The 24,090-nt window shown below is 39.4% G+C and overlaps 1 protein-coding gene across 6 annotated transcripts in view; it reads right to left on the reverse strand.

Annotated features, from left to right (window-relative positions):
• ITGB8 (integrin subunit beta 8) overlaps positions 1-23,596 on the reverse strand; it is a 56,032-nt gene extending 32,436 nt beyond the window's left edge. For all 6 annotated transcript variants that reach the window (XM_087773586.1, XM_087773543.1, XM_087773557.1 and 3 more), the window contains exons 1-5: positions 23,394-23,596; positions 8,925-9,010; positions 6,097-6,271; positions 3,143-3,389; positions 1,160-1,325 (exon numbers count right to left, since the gene is read on the reverse strand). In XM_087773586.1, the coding sequence (XP_087629712.1) occupies positions 1,160-1,325; positions 3,143-3,389; positions 6,097-6,271; positions 8,925-9,010; positions 23,394-23,523 (804 nt within the window). In that variant the 5' untranslated portion in view covers positions 23,524-23,596. The remainder of the gene's footprint in view (positions 1-1,159; positions 1,326-3,142; positions 3,390-6,096; positions 6,272-8,924; positions 9,011-23,393) is intronic.
• Positions 23,597-24,090: the final 494 nt, after the last annotated feature.

Consider the following 24,090-nt stretch of genomic DNA (forward strand, 5'->3'; position numbering starts at 1 on the left):
AGTTAGCAGGAAAGCCTCCCCATTCTCACAAATGTTTCCATTCTATTGTTTTTGGAAGCATATATTATTCTAGAGCTTACATGTCATAAGTGTGGAATGTGCCCAATGAGAAACACTGATTTTAAGGAATTTTTCCAAAGCTTCAGAATAATTTTTTATAACAACTGTGATCACTGTGTCTGTGAAGAGTGGCTTTTATTTCCCTGTTTTACAGCTCATCAAAATGTGAAAATAAAATTGGGGCCAAAGTATTAGTTTTTAACACAGTTTGGATTCCTTTTTGGCCTTGATTCATTCTACTGCTCCAAAAGACAATGTGAAGATGGACAAGATAAAAGAATTGTCCCGACACCATCCCAAGAGATGAGAAACACACCAAACCTGTGATTTGGACAGGTGTTGAATTACTTTCTTTAAGAGCAACAGAAAGAGTATCTTATGGAGCATTAGCAAACCCACGAATTAGCCAACTTTCAAAATGTCTATTGCACTACTATGCACAGAAGAAAAACAACATGCAAAAGAGCCCTTTACAGCAAACAAATTCTTATTATTCAATATGCTTATAGTTTGGGAACTACTGATGCAGATCTTTTTCATCCTTTTGTGCATGGGAGAGACGGTGATGAAATTTTATCAATATACGAAATTTAATTTTTAGTTGATTTGTATTGTTTTTGATAACACTGAAGTGCATTTGTTTTCCTTATCTACATGAGCGGATATGTAACTGATCCTTCAGTTTTCAAATACATTCTTAAGTAGAAGAAATGTCAAATGGTATGTCCGTACTTTTAGGAACACAAGGAGGGCTTTAATAATTTTTGAAATGAATTTTGTAATTGGCTGAAATTAATACATGTGCCTGTTCAAGCAAGAAGCAGTGGCTTTCATTGCCCATCCTATGTTGATTAGGCTGGTTAAAGAACATCATTAACCAATACTGAAAAATATTTCCTTATGCTCTCCTTTATCAGTTTCAATGGGAAACAGAAATGTATAGCTAAAGGGGAAATAATAGAAAAGGAGGAAGAAATTTTACTATTATCAGTCCTAGAACTGACATTTTGAATTCAGGAACACTGAGCACTCTTGTACCTATATATATATATCTCCATGTCTGAACTACCAGTTAGTCTTTTGTTAATAAGCTCCTTACCTGGCACACAGCTGCTTGGAGCATCGCATCAAAACCCCCTTCAGGTGTATCAATATTCCCAGAAATCTTTTGTTTATTCACTGCATTTCTGAATTCTGCTATATTGTCAGTCAGGGATAGCACATGAATATAACCGTGAGGAGGCATACAATCTAAATTATAATCACTGTACAAAAACAAAAACAAAACAAAACAAAAGTCTAACACATTCCATATTTTCCATTTGAAGGAGATGTAAATATTCCCTATCAACCTTGTTACTAATGAAGATGTATATATGCACAGTGAAAGAAATACTTAAAGAAAGAAAAATATCTTCAAGTGAGATTAAGTTCAGCAGGGATTAGTTTGAATTTACTATGAACAATAGATTTTTTTTGGTATGTTATGGAAATGTATACAATATAATTTAGTTCATATAGTAACGGTACATATGTAGCATTTCTGTACAGAACTAGAAGAAACATGATGTGAGCGATGATATGATTGCAGAGAGTATATCACCCCTTTTGGAACATCTGCTGAGCTGTACAGCTTTGCTTTTCATTATCCTGAGAAAGGACTATTACACCGCAGTATTAAGATCCTTTAATAGCTTGATACATGGGTTACTGGATCAAAACTACTATAAAATTTAAGTTACTACATCCACTATCAGTAAGTAAATGTATGGAAAACTAATATTGAGATTAGTGACAGTTACCTCATTAAATGGATGGGAAACTCCATTTACTGTATCATCTTAGTTGTAAATGATACTTTTTGAAACTATATATAAGGGGAGAAAGGATGAAGTCTGACATAAGTAAGCTAATGCCATAGCACTTGTACAGGTCGCTGCTCTGCGACCCATTTAGGGCAGTGGAATTTATGGCACTAGCTGAGGTGCTCATCTGATTCAGAGATGCTGAGCAGGTTTCATCTCACCTTCTGTTGCATACGATGTAGGCATCTGACTATAACCTGCCTGCCCCCGACTCAATTTACAGTCAATGAAGAGAAACTGGCACTGTAAGGAATAATACCTCTGCAGATGTCTACTTTTAGGCAAAATGAATCATGTCCTGGCAGTGCTAACTGATCTCCACTGACTATATAGACAGTCTAGAGGACTACTTCAGACATAGACATTTATATCTATCTATCTAATGAATTCCACTACCAGTGCCCAACTCAAAAATCACTGAAATGAAAAAAGATACTTATGGACTTCACAGTCCTTGGATCATGTCTTCCCAGGAAAGGTAACAATGAGCAAGAATGTATGAATAGTTAATATTCACTTTTCCAAGTATTACAGTTTATACAGACTTGAACTGATTATGAATAATCTTGTTCTCCAGAAGGTTTTGGAAGTGATCCCTCACTTTATGTAAGTGTTGAACACAAGGTATAAAAGACATGGCATGAAAAAACAAATGCAAGCCAGAACACCTTTCTTATTTAAAATGGGAGTTCATTCATATTACAACTGTGGAATTAGATCAGAGGATCGCTTTTGTTCATTCAATGAGCTGAAAGAAACTGCATCACATCAACAAAAGTAGAGTTTTATGAAAAGAGTTAATGAACACATGACCATACACCAGAAGAGAAGTCCTAGGTCAAAAAGTACAAAACTTTGTGATGAATCTAGGCAACATATATCCAAAAAAACTAAGAACACAACAGTTGACTATAAAATTAAATGCAAAACATATTGAAATATACCAAAGCAGCATGTTCTTTGGCTTGTTTTGCTAAAGAAAATACTGCACATTTTTTCTGATACAGAAACAGTTTTTCTGAAATCACTCACCAGATATTTCAGCAATAATCATTGTCTAATAATTTGCAGCATTTTCTTAGGAACTTTGCTGGAGAACCAAGGTATAATGAAACAAAGACCAATTCTGAAGAGCTTTACAAATAAATATGCATAATGCATATTTGTGTAATTAAATAATTTCTCAGTATAACAGTAAATATACAAAGACTACATACCTGCATTGGTTATGGATTCTACCTGGATGAATGCTAATATAGGGTGATACAGTTTTATCCACGTAGGATCCAAATCCAAGTCGAAAATCAAGAGAAATATTCGCCATCTTTTTAGATAAAGCAAATCCAACGGAATTTAGTTTTTCTATGTTGTTGTGCATAGAGGCTGAGACATCAACTAAATAATAAAGATCCACAGGGTATTTCTCTAGAGGACGAACTTTTAACATAAAGTTTGCTTCACTTCCTGATTCAAAGGAAACAAATAAGTTTGTTTACTATTTTTGAATGGATACTCTTAAAAATACATTTATTTTTGCAGCAACCTCAGCACAAAGTTGTTTGTGTCAGCAAATAGAAAAACAAACAAACAAGAAAACCTCCCAAGAGTAAATGAAACTTTGAGCATCGTTCAAAAATAAGCCATAAAGGGGCTCTTTGTAGAACATCTTGCTTTTTTTTCCCTCGCAGGAGCACTGTGCAATTTATTGTAAAAATCTGACTTCTCCCCATTTTCTTTTAAATTCCTGGTTATGCAATCCCTTTGGCATCATACCAAAAAGCAGTTATGACTCACAAAGGACACAGATCTGCATACAAATAGTGGTCAGTCACTTCAAGGTTGACACTTCTAAGTATGTAAGTGTATCCTGCAAATAGTTTGTCATATGAGTCTGAAACTACATGTGTACCATAAAGACAGCACAGCCTGAAAAACTCACGTAAACTATGCCTCAAGCTTATACCAATCTACTTCCAAAGATTCGATGAAAAAAAAGGTCTTAATATTAAAAAAATTCATCTTTTGGTTTATACAAAACAGAGCTGATGATAAATGTCTGCCTCTCCTGCAGAACCACATCATGCTCTCATATGTAATAAAAACGTTAATGCTTTGGAAGCCGCTAAAAATAGTCCCCACATTTTTGCTTGCCTAATATTCTGTAATGCCAGCAAAAAGAGTGAAGTGAGTGGAGTATGGGTAACGTAGGTGCAATAATGCATGACTTCAAATCGTTCACCCAAAGTGTGAGCTCACAGAAGAAATGAGGGAGCAGGATCTTTGCATGATGAGTGCAGAATGTAATTCAATCTTATGCAAGGAAGATACAGCCAAGGACAGGAGGAAGGGAGACATTATAGAAGAATTATGCAGGTTTTCAATAAAAGCTATCTAAACACATTCAGAAACAGATTCACTAAAAATCCCACCTGAAATGTGACTTATCTATTCATGACATTTACTAGTGCATATGACATTGCTAGATAGCATAATTAAAGTACATGTAACAAAGATGTGACCCAGAGAAGTTAAACATGAGAAGTACTTTCTTCCAATGGTCTTTGAATATAATCCACCCGAAAATTTCAGGATTTGTCTGTATCAGGTCTTGCATGAAGAAAAGAGAAGTTCAGTGTGCTGTAACTTGTGTGTTTCTTCTTTGCCAACATAAATCGAATTACTTTTTGTAAATGACCCTTGCAGGTCTCCAGTTTGCACATAGTGAGATGCTGAGTGCAGCTTTTATATTTTCCCACATAAATCCTGACAGTTGGATATATGTAAACAGTGACAAAAAACCAGTATCAAAACAAAAACATCTTTGCATGATTATACTGTATCAAATTTCTGTTTTGAGGCACAACTATAGCTGTATATCTGTGTATTTCTCTGGGGAATAAAATACGGGCAGGATGTCTGTATATCAAAAGCTATTCTTCTGGAGTCCTCAGAATTTCAGTCTTCTGCCTCCCTGATGCAGGAGCTTCAGCAAAGCATATGGAACCCCAAACTTAATTTCACTATTTACTGGCAAAACTGTTAATTAAACCTAATTTTAGAAAGCTAAGTGTTTTCTATGAATCCAGTATGCCTTTGGAAATAAATGTGATTACAGACATTTCTAGAGCTAGCTCAGTTCCCGAGACCATTTCTCAGTACAAAGCAGAGTATCAGTCATTTCTTTGAAAGGAGACTGGGGAAAGGAGAGGAAGTGGTGATGTTACTTTCTTAGTTTTATTATTATAAAGATGGAAAACCAGAGTTCCTTTGTGCTTTATACTCATGCAGATCCTTTCTTTTTCCCTTGAAATTGACTGAAAATTATCTTTTATACAGTGAAGATCAGCAAGATACTATGATAACTCAGGCTTTTCCTATTCACTTAATGTTTTTGTACAAAAGATTGATCCCTCTTAAATGACATATTTGTTTCTCCAACTATTGTTGAAAAAGAAAGAAAGCAATTAAATTTTATGATATGAAACATACCCTGCATCCCTTTACATCACCTTCCACTTCTGCTGTTGGCTACAGCTCTTTTAGAGACAGAGAACATACATTGATTTAACTCAAGTTCAGCTGAGGGCAAATAGAGATATACTAGAAAATCTCAGATCCATAAAGGGACTTGTAGATTCTATTAGGGCCAGGTGTCTCACTTTTTATAAAGGAAATGTTAGGCAGCGAATAGTTAATTCACCTTTAGGAATCCAGTCCTTTCTTATATATTGGCTTTGGTGTCTTCATAGATGTCTAGTCAATGCACTTAAAAGTACCCAAATAATCAAGAAGCTTATCAAATGATGAATTTAGGAATTCTAACCCAATTTACTTTCAGTAAGGAATACAGTTTATATGCATGTAAGGGAAAATTATTTGTGTAAGTGGCTAAAGAAAAAGAATCAAGAAACCACAACAGAAAAGACTACCTAACATCCCTTTTCCACTTATTACTTGCATTATTCTGACCTTCAGCTGTGTTTGACAGAAACACTTCTTGCTGAAGACCATACTTCAATACAGGAGCAACAACATCACAGTCCTACAATATAATGTTATAGCATCATTCTTCAAAAGAATTATTCCAGCTGCTTCTTCACAAAATATTTGTACTTATTATTGTATTTAGTTTTAATTGACTATAATATCAATGTGTTAGAGACAACCCAACCTGGACGCAGTTGGACTGAAACTTTTCCTGGTGTCACTTGTGTATTTGTTTCATGGTCACTGGGTATTGTGACATGAACTGTGGGATTTTCTACAAAATCTGATTGGCAGCCTCTTTTCATTAAGTTGAAAACAGTGTCACAGCGTCCCTTCTGTGTTGCGTCGGCCATGAAATCCTGTTTTATAAGAGACAAAAAGTACAAAACAATCTGAGCTGAAAAAACCAACTGTAATATCTTCAAAGGAAAGAGAAAAACAAAATAATAGCCTTTGAAACAATAAAACATCCTACTATAATTGCACAAATTGTAGAACGAGTTCATGGAAGCCATATGTTTTTAATAAGGGCAATGACAAAATATTTAAATTAGAAGTTAAACCTAATTGCCACAATGACTTTTTCTACAAAGGACAAAACTTTTGTATGAGAAAGAGAATCTTGCACAATCAGAACAAGCTAACTTTGGAGAAAAAGGAAACTATGTACTGCCACTATGTCACTAAAAAAAGCTCTGTGCTATGCTATGAGTTAGTTATACCAAGAAAGTGTTATTCATATAACATCCAAACAGGTTAGTTTTCAGAAGAATCCACTGGTAATGTTACTTAGGCTAATATTTAGAAGTAGCAGCAGAAGTCAGCGTTAGATTTATCTAACCTGATTTTGCCTGTCACAGATGTTTAAGTTTTACCTCATACCCTACACCAAGTCCAAAGCTGGACTATAGCATTTCAATCTGCAGAAAGAGGAAGCTATGTAGTACGAGACTGGACAGTTTAAGATGCCACCAACATAAAAAGCCCCTGTAACAACAGGAAAGTAATTAGTAGTAGGATGATCTCAGAAGCAGCACATCCTTTGTTGCTGTGAAAGGGCAAAGTTGCCAAAATTGTGCCAACATGATCCAACGCAAAATTCCTTCCTGACCACAAATCTGATGATTAACATGATCCTGATCATGCAAGGAAAAAAAAGACAAGATCCTTTGTACTCTTTCAAAGCGTTGGTCCATCCCAGCCACAGCTGGAGACCAAACAATGGACAATCTCTGGTATTTCAGAGGCAGATGGGGAAAATAAACAATCAAAAAGTGCATACAGCCAACTGTGTATTAGCGAATAGTCATCCAGACCCTGAAAAGACCAGAGTAAGTCCCTGAATGAGACTCAACAGTCATGTATCTTGTTTTCCAAGTTCCAACTCATTTTTGTAGTCTACCTCTGATATATTTTTTCCATAACCTTCTTTAACGTAGACAACAGAGACTACTTTTTTAGGTTACTGCTATTTATATACCCTTTTTGACATATATATATATTTCAAAAAGGCAGATTTTTAAATGTATGAAGAACTTAGCTACTCTCATTGTTATCACTAACAACTGATAGATATGTAGCATTTTCTGAAGTTTGCCGTATGGGGATATAAAGTCAAAGCATCTCAAGTGTTCCTCAGGGGTGGTTTTCTCATTAAAAACATTGTTTAGATGAAGCAGGCATGCTAAGCTGAAAACTGCTTCTGTAGCTTTACTCTGGAAAATTTCTATCTGCATTAATATGAGTTTTGCCATACCACAACCATGGACGGTGCATAGGTGAAGCGGCTATCAAAGCATGGTCTAAGAGGGTTTGACAAACCCCTGGCTTCCATGAACAGCTCTTGGGATTGACATGAGAAGTGAAGCAAGAGAAGCAGGGCAAAAGTGAAACCTGGTCAAATCTGAGTACCTAGTTAGAAGGAGACCTACTGCAGCTCCATAGCACTGCAAAGCTAAGAAGTGCTGTTCCGCAATAAATACAGATGTAGCAGGATAAAATTGTGCCCTTTGTAAGACAGGACATCAGGCCACAATAATGGACCACTCCACATCGTAATCCATTGCACCATCTACACATGCCCTAAGGCTCCTCTTGGAAAACAAGCCCTCCATGACTCCATTGCATTACTTTTCCTTAGACTTGTTTCAGACTAAGTAAGTTAATCATTCCAAGACAATATCTCGGGTAAAGTTACACCAGTGCCTTACACTCCTTATCTCTTCCAGGCACACCCTAGGAATTTATCTACCTTCTCTGCTAATGAAAGCTACTACAGATAATTTGCATGTGACCTTCAAGAGCATATGAGTTTGTAATTGCCAGTGATATTCTTAAAAACCTTGCTCCTCTGAAGTGCTTAAAATGGTCCAGCCTTACTTGAAATCATGTAATCAACTGTTTTTTTCTCTCAAACAAAACCAGAAATTCCCATACAGTTTGCAAAGCAATAACAATTTCAGAATAATTCTTGCTACCTAAGGTCTATCTTCTGTGATAAATCTCAGAACTGATAGTTTCAAGTGTCAAAATAAGAAAAATATCAGTTTTTCCATTTGTGACAGGGTCATAACATATGGTGAAGTCAAAGTTAACCCCACTCTTAGTAAAACCTTTTGCTAAATGCAACAGGCGTATATGTATAGACTTGCTGATATATAATAAGGACTTAATATAAATTACTGATAAGTAATTTTGCTTTTGAAGCCAAAAACTGTTGAACTCTCCAAGTTACTATAGATCTGCCAAAGCTGTCTACAAAGCACATGGAACGCATTAAAAAGTTCTCACTTTATTTAAAATTACTGCAATTTTCCAAATAAAAGATTGTATTTTCTCCTTTGGAAACAAAATATATTTCACATGATTTCTCAGGTTCTGTCTCCAGAGGCCATTTAAAGATTTTCTTGCTGTTTCTCACTATAATTTTCACAGTTTAAAAGTCTTTTATCTTTATAAAGATCAGAAGCTGCTAAAATATAAAGTCAAAAGTAAATAAGCAAAATGCCATACCTCTTGAGCACACCAGCCACACTCTGGACCCAAAGCAAGACACTTTGTGCATGTTACTGCATTTGAAGCGGCACATCTGTTTTCCGCTGCAATGAAATATAAAACCAAACATTCATGATTTATGATGCTATGTTGGAATTGTAAAATACCTAATTTTAAACCAAGATTTCAAAAATTACTTCACCAGATTAAGAGTGATGACAACGTATCCAAACAGAAGTAAAACAGAACAAAGGCAGCCCGGTGAGGGAATACTTGCAGCATTTTTTTTATCTACAGTCTAGAACTATATGTACAGATTGAATAAACTCCATTCTCAAGGCCAAATTTTTAAGATCCTGATTTAGAATAATTTTGAAGTGAAAGTTTATCTTTGGCACGTACCTTGCTGATTTACTGCCTAACAGAAAAAATTTACCAGGTAGCTTATCTCTTCATAGACATTTTCCTTTTAAGTCATTTACACTTGTCTGAGTTATTCATTATTCACTCTGCATGGAACCCAAAATATTTTCTCACTTTCTATAAATATTCCCCCTCTGCATTTTCTGGAATGAACAGTTTCCCAGAAGAGGCAGATTTTTTTTTTTTCAGAAGCGAATACAAATTTATCCAACAGCATGTGTGTCACATATTGAAGACACATCGTTCTGTACTAACAACTGCAAAAGCTGTGCCTACTAACAGGTCTATCAGCAAAGCCCTTTATACCCTTTTCACAGCTTTGTTTTATAGGTGACTGCTTAAGTTACTACTCTTTGCTACAAAACTTTGGCAGTCGGAATTGAGAAGAAGAGATAGCCTTTTCAAGGAACTTGGTCAGCTCAACTTAAGTGTCAGCATTGGCGTACCCTTTCAGCACGTTCAACACAAGGCTCTTGCAGACCAGCATGCCTCTATGTGAGACGGAATTCACCTGCCAAGAGCTACAAGGAAGGCACATAATATCACTCTTCAGTGCACAGCACGGTAGTAGTGCTGTTTAACAACAGTGCTTAGTGGCATATTCAGCATGGCATATTATATGATTATAAAATATACTGGAAACAAAATAAAATGAATTACTGTGTACTGGAAAGGAAACATCTCTCAATTGGTCCATCATGATAATGTGCGTATCATTATACTAACATAGTTTAAAGAAAGGTTTGTTTTTCATTTTGGCTACATGTACGGTCTCTCGGATTATTTCTTTCCAACCTGTAATAATGCAAACCATCTCTCTTTTTAGGGTAATGAGAGCAACTTCTCACAGTGAAAAGCTGTATTAGGAAAACACATACTAAAGTATCTTTTTTACCTTTATTTAACTGATTTTACCTATGGATTCAAAGATGAGACCCTGTATCACATAAACAGCTAGTCCTCAATAGGTCACTTTGAATAACTGATGATCCAAGGAACTAATCACAGCTTGCAAGCTATTAGTATCAAGAACATTATCAGTATTAACATAGAAAAGCCTAGTACAGCACAATTGCAGCACTATACTGATAACATATAGGTTAGTGGCAATTTCATTAATTTCAAAGGTCAGACCTATATTTCTATTTCATACAAACTGCTGTTGACAATTTTTGCCATGCAAGCAATGTAAGAAAAGAAATATATACAAAAGGAAGAGGAACTCTCACAGATATGATAGAAACAATAAACTGAAAAGCAGCCCAGGAAGGTGCTGGAACAGAGGGAAAACTGATTAAAGGGTGGGAGAGGTGGGCAGGGATAAATAAAGGAGGAGTCGCTAAGGAGAGAGGAAAGAACAGGACAAAATCCCAAAGGTTTTTGTTTGTTTGTTATAAAAACAAACACAGCAAGTTTGACTTGGATGTGAAATGACAGCAAGCTCATTCGGCACTGACACAATAAAACTTCTTTGCATTTGTACAAAGATGGCAACAGCACTTTATGATCTGCAGTCTGAAAGAGCAGACCTGGAGGCCATAGAAAAAGTTACTGCAAACTGCAGGAGAGGATAACGAGGGTGAGGATTCCAGGTAGGTACCGACATGCACAGGGTTGTAGAGCTTGCCACAGATCCCTTTCTGGACATTACTGGTAAAGCACAAAGACACAGGATGAAAAGTTGTTGAAGGAGTAAAAATAAAAGGAATGTAATTGTTCTTGGCAGAAAAACATCACTCCCATCTTCAACCGGATACCAAAGACAGCAGAGATGAAAGACATTACAAGATAGAGAGTAAAGTGATGGATTCAGTAAAAGTGTCAAAGGACAAGGGAAGATAAGAACTGCTGATGTGCAGTGTAACAGTGGGTAAAGACCACCATGGGACAAAACAGGGAGGAGATGATTTGAACTTTTAAGTTACCAGTCAAGTAACATCCACCGTAAGAGACAGAGCTGTTCTGATAGGAATAAATAGTTGACAGGGAGAAATGAGAGACCTGTGTATCTAGCTATACAGATAAGGAATAAGCCTGATTAATTTCTGGTTATCATAATCAGTAAACCAAAGTAAGCCAAATAATGAGTTTGGCCTAATTCATTTCCTGCAGGAATTTCTGAGACTCTTTTCTTAAAATATATAATCCTATCTGCATAATACACATTTCCCAAAATTAAATGCCATTGACAATGTAACAGAACATTCATGTCTTATTGTAATGTGCACTTGCTAAAAAAGAAAGTATGCGTCTGTGACTGGAACAACTGTACCATATTTCCAGATGCATCAGAACACTGAAAAATAATTGTCCCAAATTTTTTCTGTATGGTTAGTTTAGGTACTGAATCTATTGAAGCTTGATTTAGTTTATTAATACAACCTATGTGGTAAAATAGGAGGATTGTGTCTTTCTAAACTGTTAAGGCAGAAGACAAGATCTTAAAATCCAGTTTGGGTTTTCAATGTGATCATGGCAGATGAAATGCTTTAACAAATGAGATATATAGTATTGCTGGATGCAAATCTCTTTGCTGATAACTCGCCAGTCTCAAGAGCCCCATTTTCACAACATGAAGTCATGGATTGGCAATTGACAACCTTGGTACCATTGGCTCAAAAAGCTGATTTTTTTGGACTAAGGAGAAACTTGAAAAAGGTTTATTAATGCCTGAGACACATTCTGGCTACATCACTCCTGTAGTTCCCAAGTACATAGTCCCCTATAGCAGTAACATTTATGGACGTGCTTTCATTCACCAAATATTTATTATTTAGTTATAAGCCTACTCTAAAACCATAACTGATTTAGTATAAACTTCTCAGTTTCTTTTAAAAATCATATGCTAAAGCAAGAAACATTTTTTTTATGAGTTGGCTGAAAAAAGAACTGAGATTTTTCCTGCCACTTCACCAAAAACAGAGTCCAGACAAGACTGAGTTACTGTTCAGCCAAAGCTAAGGGCAAGTTTCTGCTGGCTTAGTTATAACTGATGTATGCCAAAAGGTATTTCCAACAAGGGCCAAATTTTGTGCTGGGAATTGCACAGGCATATGCATATAATAAAAAGTGAGTGCAGCAGGTTAAACTGCACTTTTCCAGCCTCCTCCACAAAACACAACTGTGCTCCAATGACTGCAGCTATTTACAGTGATCACAGGTGTGGCAAGCCTAAACTCTCAGAAGCAAGAGGGATCAAGGCAAGACAAATATATATGTTATAATCATATCCTGCCTCCCTATTATGAAAATAACTTTATCATGATCAGGGTATTTATCTCAGAGATGGAGTAACAATAATGCACACTGGCGTTTGAGAGGGGATGTTAAACAGGTTTTCAAACAGACAGCACTCTGTTCAAGTACAGCCAAGAATTCGGATTTATATCAACTTCACTGCTGGTACACGTTTGTGCTGTTTTTGGAGGGTGTACCATTTGCTTTCTTAAAAGGGAAAGCCAGAATATAATCAGCAGCTTATACTCCCTGATCATGGTCCTCAGACTGTTGAACACTAGTTAAGGCAAGAAGCTCCAAAATTATCTAGCCTCTACAGAGCTTTTTTCCTTAAATTCTGTATCCAGTCTTGTTCTAGGGCAGCAATCAGCCAGGCTGTCCCTCTCCACAGGTAATGTGGCCTTCAATAACTTGCATGTAGCATCACTTCTGAGGAAAGTTGCAGCTTTTATGCAGTATACTGCAGTTATCTTCAACCTTCTGTCTTTCTTCAGGAGCTAATCGTGACTCCCGCAGAGGGGACGGGCAGTAACTGTCCCAGCTAACACACAGCTTCTCAATTCACTTTGGCTGAATGTGAAGATACAATGAAAAGCATTGTAAAAGTGTTACAGAGGGGGAATTTTTTTCTATGATTATTGTGTCTGACACTTTCTTGCTCAGATTACAAGGAAAAAACGAGTGCCTGTGTTTTAACTGCCAATCCTAAAACCTAATCCTCGAATTAGGTTTTTTCCCCCCTTTTTCCAAACAAGCAATAATTCTCTCTACCCTTTGTGCACAATGCCATGCTTTAAAAACATGCTTTGTCACCACCAGTTTTTCCAAGAGGGTTACAAGGTATGCCTCAGAATCAGCTTTAAGAGGTCCTTACCCTTGCCCAGAAAAGGAGATTTTAACTTGAAAACTGTACACCTGTTATGCTTTATAATAAATTCCTAGGATTACTTGAGCAAAAATACCAGACAACTTTTCTTCCCTCTCCCTTTTTTCTATTACATACTGGATTTGTTAATTGGTTTCACTTCTCTGTTAATCATTGCCCACTTTAGTTTCCCTATTCAGACAGGAGCTAAGCTGCACACCAATTGGCGAATATCCTTTACCAGCAAGAGAAGCAGCAGTAAACTAAAACTCAGCACGTAAGAGACATGTGTTTGCTAAGAAAAAAGATGCATAAAAGAAAGGTGCAAAATATGACTGGCACTGTTAAATCCTGAGCCCTGGAAAAATACTTCTGTAAACCTGACAAGTGAGTAAAAGCAAAAATACTTCTGTAAACATGGCAAGTGAGTCAAAACACCTTTCCATTAAAACAAACAAGCAAACAAAAAAAACCCCAAACCAACAAACACCCTCAACCTTCTTTTTCTACTAGTCACTAAAAAAAATAAAAATCAAGTGCTACAGTGTTCCTAAAAAGAAAAATGGAGCATACTGGAAGAGATAAATCATAATGTGGTTATAGAGAAGAGAAAAGAGATAAATGAGACATAGATACGAAGTATACATGCACATCTGGATAAATGCAGTGAAAAGCATCAGCAGCGTACAAGTCCTGATGACTGATATGGGCTCCCATTCCTAACTCTGCCAATATCCCCCTGATACTTTTGGGGTTCCCCAATTAATCTGCATTACCATATGGACATAGTACCCTGTGAACATGAGGGGCATTACTGAGAGCGACACGAATGATATAAAAAGCCATCAAAATGCAAAGTAATGCAGCAGTCTGTCTTATTGTATGAGAGAGTTCATGCCTTTGCAAACTACGCAGCAAAATAACCAAGATCTTCCTTTTTTGCACATTGTGCAAGCTCTGAGTGACACCACTCGAGAGAACTGATGCTGGATATCAGCTGAACAAGGCAAAGGCAAAGGGGGAGAAGAAAAAAGGGGAGACCTCTGTCAACACAGCATTAGGAAAGCTCTGGCAGAAAAGGACACTTGTAGCTGATGCTGGAAGACAGCAAATGTATCAGAAGTCTGCTGTGTAATGGCACGTGGAGATGGAGTTTCCAAGCAGTGTATGGACACTTCCATAATTTGGGAATGATATAGACACTAGGCTTCAAGGAGGTACTCCTGACGCCTCTCTGAGCCTGCACGTGTCTGTCTTAGCCTCATCTCTCTGAAAAGTTCCATTTCTATGAATGTTGCACATCATTCAAGAGGAAAACTTGGAGAACAGAAGTCTCACACAGATGCATATAAACTGAAGTTTTTCACGTATATATATATATCAATTTAGAGGATTTTTTTCTTTTTTTGTCGGAAAGATGCATATAGCAGCATTTTGGAAAAGGTACTACCCAAAATAGCTGCTGGTATAGCAGTTAGGACTCACAAACACAACATTCAAACCGCAGCCTCAAACATGACCTTGACTGTAGGAGACAGAGCTATTGACTACCCCAGACTGACTTTGTTCCCAAGCCGCAATACAGAATGAAAACAAGCAATGTAACCTTGAAATTTTTCACAACACAATTTTTGTTTCTTGGCCAACTTTACTTGTAGCCTCTCCTTTCTATGAAACTTCCTGCTTTTACAGGAGATGGTTAAGTTTTGTTGATGCAATCCATGCCTGCAAACAATGAGTCAAAGACTATTTGGCTTCTGAAACCAACCTATTCTGTCTCTTGCAAATAAAAACATACAGGACAATTTACTCTGATTACATCATTAGAAGAGATTCATTTCCCACAGCCATTAGCTTTTACGGCACAGCTTTGCACCAATAAAAATGCAAAGCATATGGAACCAGAGAGCTTAAATCTTTTTTTATTAAATCCCTTGATTTAAAGGGAAATTCAGGATGTGCGGAGCTATGTTAACTCCCTGGTTTCCTAGGACGGAACATGGGCATAGGAATCATTATACTCTAGTAATTTCCAGCTGATAGAATCTCCCTTGGAGTTGGCCAGCTTGGAGACAGTCATGTTGCTCAAGCAAAGGCTGGAACGGCTACTGCTGTATTTCATTGCTCATTTCATTTCTTGTGTATTAGGAAGCACTGCTAGCAAGTAGCACATCAACAGCCTAGAATGGTCAGTATATTCCTGTGTATACTATAAAGTCTTTACCTAAATATGAGGTCATGATGAATATAAAGGTAGACACAAATGACTATTTTTTGCCTGCTTAAGAAGAAGTTCAACCTTGAATAAAACACAAGTCCAAGCTGTATCTCCCACCATCTTTTATAGCTCCATCTCCTCAAACCGGGCACTCAACCCCCAACTGCCTCCCTAATCTACCTTTCTATCGCATATCTAGTCTTCTCCAAATTCTTGCTTTCTGCCCCGTAAGAGCACTACCTCTTCCTGCCACTGCACTTTCATTCACAAACCCAGGAGCAGCGCAGAGGATGGGCAACAGCTCAGAGCTGTTTCTTCCCAAGGAGTGTCACCACAGACCACCTGCTCCACAGGTTCTTTGTCCACAGCAATGCAAACAGCTCAATTCACTTACTTTTATCTGCATACATTGTGAGTTGGAACAAACCTACTCTGTATTTCAGACCATAATTCTCAAAGCTGAAAACCTAATGGAACCAGTCCCTCAATTCTGAACACAAAATGATAACCGAATTGTGCTTCTACAGAAGTTTTTCCTGAAACAAACCAAAAGCCCCAAACCAAAAACTGTGCGCATGTGTATACTAGGAAGACGTGTCAGGGTTAAAGCAAAACACTGAACACATAATACATGGTTTACACTAACTATGAGAAAACCTCAAGAATATTAAATAAAAGCTAAGACTGGTATCAGAGAGGATAACCACCACTCCTTAAGGACTTGCAGTATGTAGTACATAAGTCTAGGAGGAGCATTTATTCAGCAGGGCTGTTTTAAAAATGTTATTGCCTTCTGGAATACAAAGTGTCTGGTATTTTTTATTTCAGTAATTTGCTTTTCAATAGGGTTTTCAATCTCCAAACATGGCTATTGGCCCTGGGACAAATGGAATGTGGTAAAAACTTTCTGGGATTTTCTTCCTAATTATGTTTGTTACTTTTATGCTTTTTGAATGCAGAAACAGTTAAATATAATATTTTAATTAACTGGGTGATAACACAGCACAAAAGACTCACAAGATCCTGTTTGATGATTAACAGCTGAATTAAAAGTCCTTCAAAGGTGAGTTAAACTACAGTGCTTTTCTGAATATATAGATCAAAAATGGATGAACACACAGATCTTCTAATAGAATACTGAGAAATTAGTTTCTCAAATAGGAGATACATGTATTGTATCTCGAAACCCGAAACCCAACCATACCTGTCTAGGAACAGACAACTATCCAACATCCATTTTAGGTTTATAGGAGCCTGTTAGGTTTTTATAATTTGGGGGCAAAGATTACACAAAACATGACTGCAGGTTATAAAATATGCAGACTCACATACTAACTATAACTACTGGTGCACACATACTGTTTGAATGCAAGCTTCTGCTTGTGCTTCTGCAAGTAAGTATTCACATATGTGTATGGCCTGCAGGCGCAGTTTAAATGCTCTGTAAGGGACAGCCTTCAAACACGCAAATTCAAGATTTTAAACAGGTAGTGGTTTATTTAATGTTCTGAAGTAATACCACAACGTTTTTGACAGCAAAATGCAATCCAACAGTTTTGCTTAGATTGGAAGAGCATGCTTGCTGATATCATTAGTTTTATTTAGGTAATCTTGCATCATTTGTGCCAGAGTGTAAGTTGTCTCAAGTTTTCTTATTTCCTGGGAGTCCTGTTTGTACAAGAAGATGGGATCTCAGTTCAGCTTTCCAGCAAGAAGCTCCCATCTGAGAGAAGCAAGTTGTCCTCAGCACAGTACTAACCCCTGTCACCCTGCAGAGATGACATGGGAATAAATTGTGCTCCTAAGTACAGTAGAACAAGTGGAATTCACTTAGCCTACTTCCCTTGAACACCAAGAAGGAACAGAATTTATTTTGGAAAGGGCAGTTACTGGTTTAATCAGACTTGGACTACTTTTGTGATGCCACCATACATCATGCAGCTGTATTCATAACACAGCTACAACAGCAGAATACCAAAAATACTTAAGTTTTCAAGGTTTGAACCCAGTGAAATACTGCTGCTAATAACTTAACTCCCAAGTCATTGGGCAGAGAAGGAGCCTGAAGAAAAATAAAAATCGAGCATCCAGGAACATCTTTCCATCTGCCTGAAGCTACAGAATTTTCTTCCTCCAGTAATTGTAGTTAAAATCTCTGTCCTAGTATCCTTTGATAACTATAAGTACTTCAGACTCATTACTGTCACCATGGGTAATAGCAGTAAAAAGTCACTGAAGGCATATGACAATGAAGTCATGGGAAGCATAGAAACATACGAAGAAAAAAGTCAATTATGAGCTTTGCAAACTTTTCAATTTAGGCAAATATAGCCTCAGCTAGAAGTTGCTTTTTTGGCAGCTTTCTAATGCTGTAAATTCCGATCATCCTGAAACACTTATATTTTGCTCAAGGGGTTATTCTTGTTCTGCCACCAGAACAAGGGGGAATCCTGAATGGCTGGCAAGAAGCTTACTTTTCTTCTTGAAGAAAGGTTCCATTACAGTGGACAGTGAACTAATTCATTAGAGCCCTACTTCCTTCCCAAAAGCTAAACTAAATAGCCCAAGTCCATTTATGTAAACTGCCAAAAGAAAAAAAATTATCTTTTAATAAAGTTCAAGTGCTTAGAAAAGAATAACAGATCATATCCTATTTTGTCCATCATAAATTATGCCTGTTTAAGCATACCAGAAAGAAGTGTTACGTTTTTCCACTGGTTAGACAGAAGTCAGCAATTAGTAATGGATACATACAGGAGCTTTGAAGATAGATTTTGCTGGAAAGGAGGATGTAAGTAGAAAGAGAAACACTGAGGCCTTAAGAATTTGATTAAAAAAAACCACAAAAAGTTTATTAACACAAAGGAACTGATATTCTTCTCCAGAATTTTGTTTTCAGTACATTCAACTCAAGAAGCCAGATTTATACCAAGTTGTCTGCACTACCAGTTGCAATAAAAGCACAGGATAGTTCACATATATGATTCTTGAAAACATAATATATGATTTTAGTGTCATTAATGTATTTTAAGAACACTGAGCAAACTTTACAGCTCAGGACACAAAGCCATTCCACTTGTCCTTCTTACCCTGACAGAACTCACTAAATCCCAATCACTGCCTAAGGTACACCTATCCTGATACCAAAAAAGTATGGTTTTGCTACATGCAGTTTTTAAAATGTACATTGGTAATAAATAAAATAATTCATGGATGCAGTGTAGATTTTATTTGTACAATAAGGCTAATGTTTCTTACATCAGGCCTATTCTACAGAAGTGAGATCCCCAGCTTCTAACTAAGGACTTACTCCCAAAAGTAATGATGATGAATCTGACTTTCTGAAAAAGTCTTGATAAATATCAGCAGCCCATGTCAACTTACACAATTTGTAAATATAATATCATGTTTCTTTTCTCATATCTCCTACTGTAACTAGTAACTAATGTGAATTGTCCCAAATTCAGGACACAATTAACATGGACATGTCATCATGAGTTCCTTCTAGGGACTTGAAAAATATTACCAGCATTTATGCACTTTGTGAAGTATAAGGGAGATTATAATCTGATGTTTTAATGTCCTCTAGTTGAATATACAAGCAGATGAGGGCTTATTTGATGAAGATTTTCTTAAGCTTCCACAAAGGTCACATTCTGACATCTTTCTGATACTCTGGGGAGCTAAATTAAACTTAGGCTGTACTTTAATGGAAAATCAAATTTATTCATTCAGGCCTCTAGACTAATGGGGTGTAATTCCCGCTTACTCAGTTGTTGCAGTTCCAGCCCTTCAAAGTTTAAGGACCAGAAAAGAAGCTACTGCCTCTTCAAACTGCTATAGAGTATTCCTGCTGCATGCAATCTTCAGGCTGCCTTCACAACTTCCTTCAGCACAGCATGTCCTAAATGACATAGAGACAACCTTCCCAGAGCACCAAGAGTATGGTCATTGCTCTTCTAGTTGGTAAACTGCCGACCTCCTCTCTTTTCCCAGTCTCACCCCATCTCAAACATATGTAGCATGGAAACATTGTAAATACTATACATGCAACCACCAGTATCATTCAACTTGCAAAAACCATAAAATAAAAACCCTACCATATAAAACCCCTGAAGAGACACAAAATTGCAACAGATTACGAGAAGTGTACAATCTGCAAAACAAATTTATGCATACCATTGGCATAATATATGTTTCTTGGGCAATGTGCAGATAAGCAAACCTCTCTCTCGCTACTCCTCAGAACTGCAACCTACGGCCCTCTCAAACACCCAGGTTGGCTTTCCCAAAGACGGTCAAGTACCCCTGGGGAGCAGATCACCCACGCAGACTCAGGAAATTAAAATTGGGTTTTCTCGTCTTCTTGGATTGTTTTAAGTCTCAGGAAAAGCAGAACTGGCTCAGTGCTGAGTACCCCATACAGCACAGCTTCTTCCACTGAGCCCCAAAAGGAAATGGGCCAGCACAGAAATCAACAGACAAACACTGGTTAAAGCTATCATGATGTATCATTTATTTCAGACTTTTTTGTGTGTGCAGAGACATTTCCTGACCACCTCTCTTGAAAACCAGTTTTTACATGGGTGGTTTGGATGACTTTTCCTATTCCTTTCAGAAGTAACACAGTAATGATTTATGAAACTTTCTAACTAGCAGGAACACACAGGAGAATCTGATGTAACAAGACTGGCAAAACACCAAAGACCCAGATGAGGGAACATCAGTGAATCTGTTTGGCATCAGAAGTCATGCTATTGGGATAAATCAGTTAACAGTTGTCCCTGCCATGATCACAGATCCTCTGCTTTCCCAAAACCCCCTAATGGCTCTTTCCAAGTGACACTCTAAAGAAGACTGAAAATACCAACTTTTAAAGGGTCAAGAGATTTGTCAGCCATGACTATGTAACAGAATTATTGTGTGATTGTTCTCCAACTCTTAAATTAGGGATAAAGATTTTCACGCCATCCCATCCCTGTGTGCACATCACAAGTAAACTCTGTTTACTTGAGCTTCATACAGGAATGACTACCTAGATATTTCTGAAAGCACCAAATATCTTAGTTTTCAAATTTTAATATACGTAAAAACTATTTTTGAGACACTGCTGAGATTTGAACCAATGTCCTCTGTTAACCTTGACCAATCAGCCATTCCTCAGTATTTAAGCCCTACATATTCCACGTGCTTATATACAGCAGATAAAAACTAAAGAGTTTCAACAGTTTTGTTTCTGAACAAGGCAAGGGAATTGACTGTCTCCACTGAAGTGAGCACTTACACAACTGCTTAACACAATGCACACATATGCTCTTGCTGTAGAATCCAGCTTTTATTCAGTTCACTGGTTTACATCTTTAGGAGTTTGTCAGGTTTTAGTGTTCAAATATAAATTTGGGATCTGTAGAAATCACTATGGAACTAGCTCCATTCTTATGTCAGGTATTTGTTTTAGTTGGCTTAGTGAACTGCAAATTTCCTTTGGTGAGACTTAGTGAACAAGGGACCCTTTGTAGAAGGCGGCAACACTAACCTTTTTATCTGAGCTTACAGAACCTTTAATTTGGGACTTGCAACTTTACAGCGTTGTGAGATTTCCTTTTGCGCTCCTCGTAACTCCAAACCCGGGGCCAAATTCTACCTTTACTTATCCCCAAGCAGTAGCTCACATCTCAAACTGCAGTTTGCAGAACAAATACCTCAAGTAGCATCAAATGGTCCATATTTCAATTACAAGAGCCACAAATGGTCCAACAAGAATGAATAAACTTGAGTTCCATGTACATTTCATACTAATTCCAGTCTCTTTTAGAACTGGAGATTCAATGCAACAGACATGCAGGTTCTGCCAACTCTGCACATACATAAACTGAACTTGCTGATGGCACGGGAACAGCATGATGCTCTTCATGCCCAGCACTGTCAACGCAGAAGCAAAGAGGAGTGGCTGCTTCAACAAAGCTGTGCTGCCAAATAGCTGTACATGGAGCTGCTGCCCAGAGTCTCTCCTGGAGCAGCCCGCAGAAGTTCAGAGAATCCAGGTGGTGCTGCACTGCCTGATAGAGCTATCACAACCAAAAGTAAAAAGCACACACCACCACCAATAATAATAATGAAAAATTTCATGTGTTCATTCACAGAAAACCAACTAAAACACACTTCTTGCTTCAGCTGTGGCTCTAGCCTGTAAAGTGATTATGCATGAAGGAAAGAATTCAGTATGACTTTCAGCTTTCATGAATTAGCAGAGGTTTCAAATGAAGAGGAAAAAACAAAGTCTATCTGACTTACAGTCTGCCCAATCTGGGAGCTGTTGTCACAATAAACACGCAACCCATGACGTATCACCCATGTATATTTTCACTATCAAGCACGACAAAGAGAGCAAGCATCCTTTGGTGCAAAAGCCCCATGCACAATCTTCCCCTATGGCATTCTGTTCTGATGCATTATTTGCACTGGTGTGTACCCCGGAGCTCCACTCATGAGCAAGCACAACGCTGCGCTCAGGCACAGAACTATCCTCTCCATAAAGTTCCAATTAGCCTTTCAACTCAACTACACTGCATAAAAAAGAATCTGGGATACTAAATACAAGATGTCATGTTTCATAAGAAATTTAATAATATTATATTTGATTTTTCCTATTGACATTTAGTTTGGTTTTGAATTCAAAATGTGAAGCCAAAAAAGCAAAATAAATTATCCTATGAAAGTTAACAAATTATTCCATTGTTTTTAATAGCACTGGGCAAATCCCACTGAATTAGGCATGAATTTGTCACATATGCAATAAAGAACTTAAGACTAATACATTGTTCCCATTGTAAATCTTGTTTTTAGAGGTTACATGTTAACATTTTAAATTAACTCCAGGCTTAAACTTGGAATATGCAATTATTCCACAAGGAGGAAAAAAAAAAAAAAAAAAAAGGAAAGGTGATTGACAACTTAATCTGCTTTTCTGACCACTACTAGTTAAATAAGATCCTTTATGAAATACTTTACTAACGTGATAGCTCTGTCTGATCAACTGCTGTACGATCTAAGGTACATTTGCACAAATTCCTCTCAGCCTGCAGGCATCAAAACTGATGCCCAGGAGTTTGGGAAGCCCTTCCACAATTGGAGGGGTTACCCACATTTATCAGAGCCTTTGCCACCACCAGTACCGTAGCTCCTAGGGAACTGTCAGCACGCAGGTTACCCCAAGGTAAAGAGAAGACGATCTTCCCGTAAGTCAATCCGTTTTAAACCCTGCCACTAAATGCCATATAAACGACGTAAACCCGAGTGTTTTCATTCCCAAGAACTGTCCGTCCGCTGTGCCCCCCGGGGGGGGGTCTGCGTGCCGCCGCTCCGAGGCTTGCCGAGGGCGCCGGGGCAAAGCGGGACCCGCAGCCGCCCGCGGCGCGGCACTCCCCGCGCTCCCGGGGAGCTGCCACGGCTCCGTAAAGGCTGGACGCCTCCGGGACGGTCAATTAAATCCCGGGCTCGCACTGGCGGTACTCGAGCAGTGTCAAGCCGGGGCAGGGGCCAGCCGCTCCAGCCCGGCGCTCCCCGCAGGTACCCGCCGCCCGACAGCTCCGCCCGGCCGGCTGTCAGGGCTGTGCCCCGCGGGCAGCCGCCGAGCCGGGCCATGCCCTCCGCCCACGCGCGGCCCCCGCGCCAAAACCAACCCCGACCCCGACCCCAACCAGCCAAGGGCACGGCGAGCAGCCCGAGGGGCTCGGCAACTTACGGCGCTGGCAGAGTCCCGGCACGGCCGCCAGCAGCCGGGCCGCCCCCAGGAGGGGTCCGGGGCCGCGCTGGCACTTGGGCACGGAGACGATCCCCGCGGTGAGGCACGCCAGCAGCGGCACCCACATCATGCGCCGCGGGCGGCACCGCTCCCGCTCCCGCTCCCGCTCCCTCGCCCTCTCCTCGGGGCCGCGTCTCGGCGCCGCGGCGCGCTCAGTCCCGGCCCCCGCGGGGGCGGCGGCGGCGGCGGCGGCGGGGCTGGGGGAGGGGCGGCGGCGGCGGGCCCGGCACAGGTAGGGTGCGCGGCGGCGGCGGGGCGGGCGCGGGCCGCCGCATCTCAGGGGCAGCGCCCGCCGCGCCCCCGCGCCCCGCCAGGGGCGGCCCCCCGGCGGCAGCGGCGGCGGCGGCGGCGGGGCTGCGGCCGAGGCCGAGAGCGGAGAGCGGCTCCCTCCATCCGCCTCCAGCCCGGCGCGCAAGGGGCGCCCCGCCGCCCGCCCTGCCCGGCCGCGGGGAGGCACTTGGCACCGCGCGGGAAGCGGCGGCGGCCCCGCACCTCCCTCAGGGAAACAACCGCCCGGCGGCTGTCCCCGCCCCGCCCGGCTGCCGCCCCTCGCCCGCCCCCGCCGCGCACCCCCGCCGGGGCGCCGCGCCGCCAGGTGGGTGCTGCCCGCCGCCGTCCCGAGCCGCCGCCGGGGCCG

This window comes from Nipponia nippon, unplaced genomic scaffold, assembly GCF_047370975.1.
Source record: "Nipponia nippon isolate SJK-2023a ecotype South Korea unplaced genomic scaffold, ASM4737097v1 scaffold_1, whole genome shotgun sequence".
Taxonomy (NCBI): domain Eukaryota; kingdom Metazoa; phylum Chordata; class Aves; order Pelecaniformes; family Threskiornithidae; genus Nipponia; species Nipponia nippon.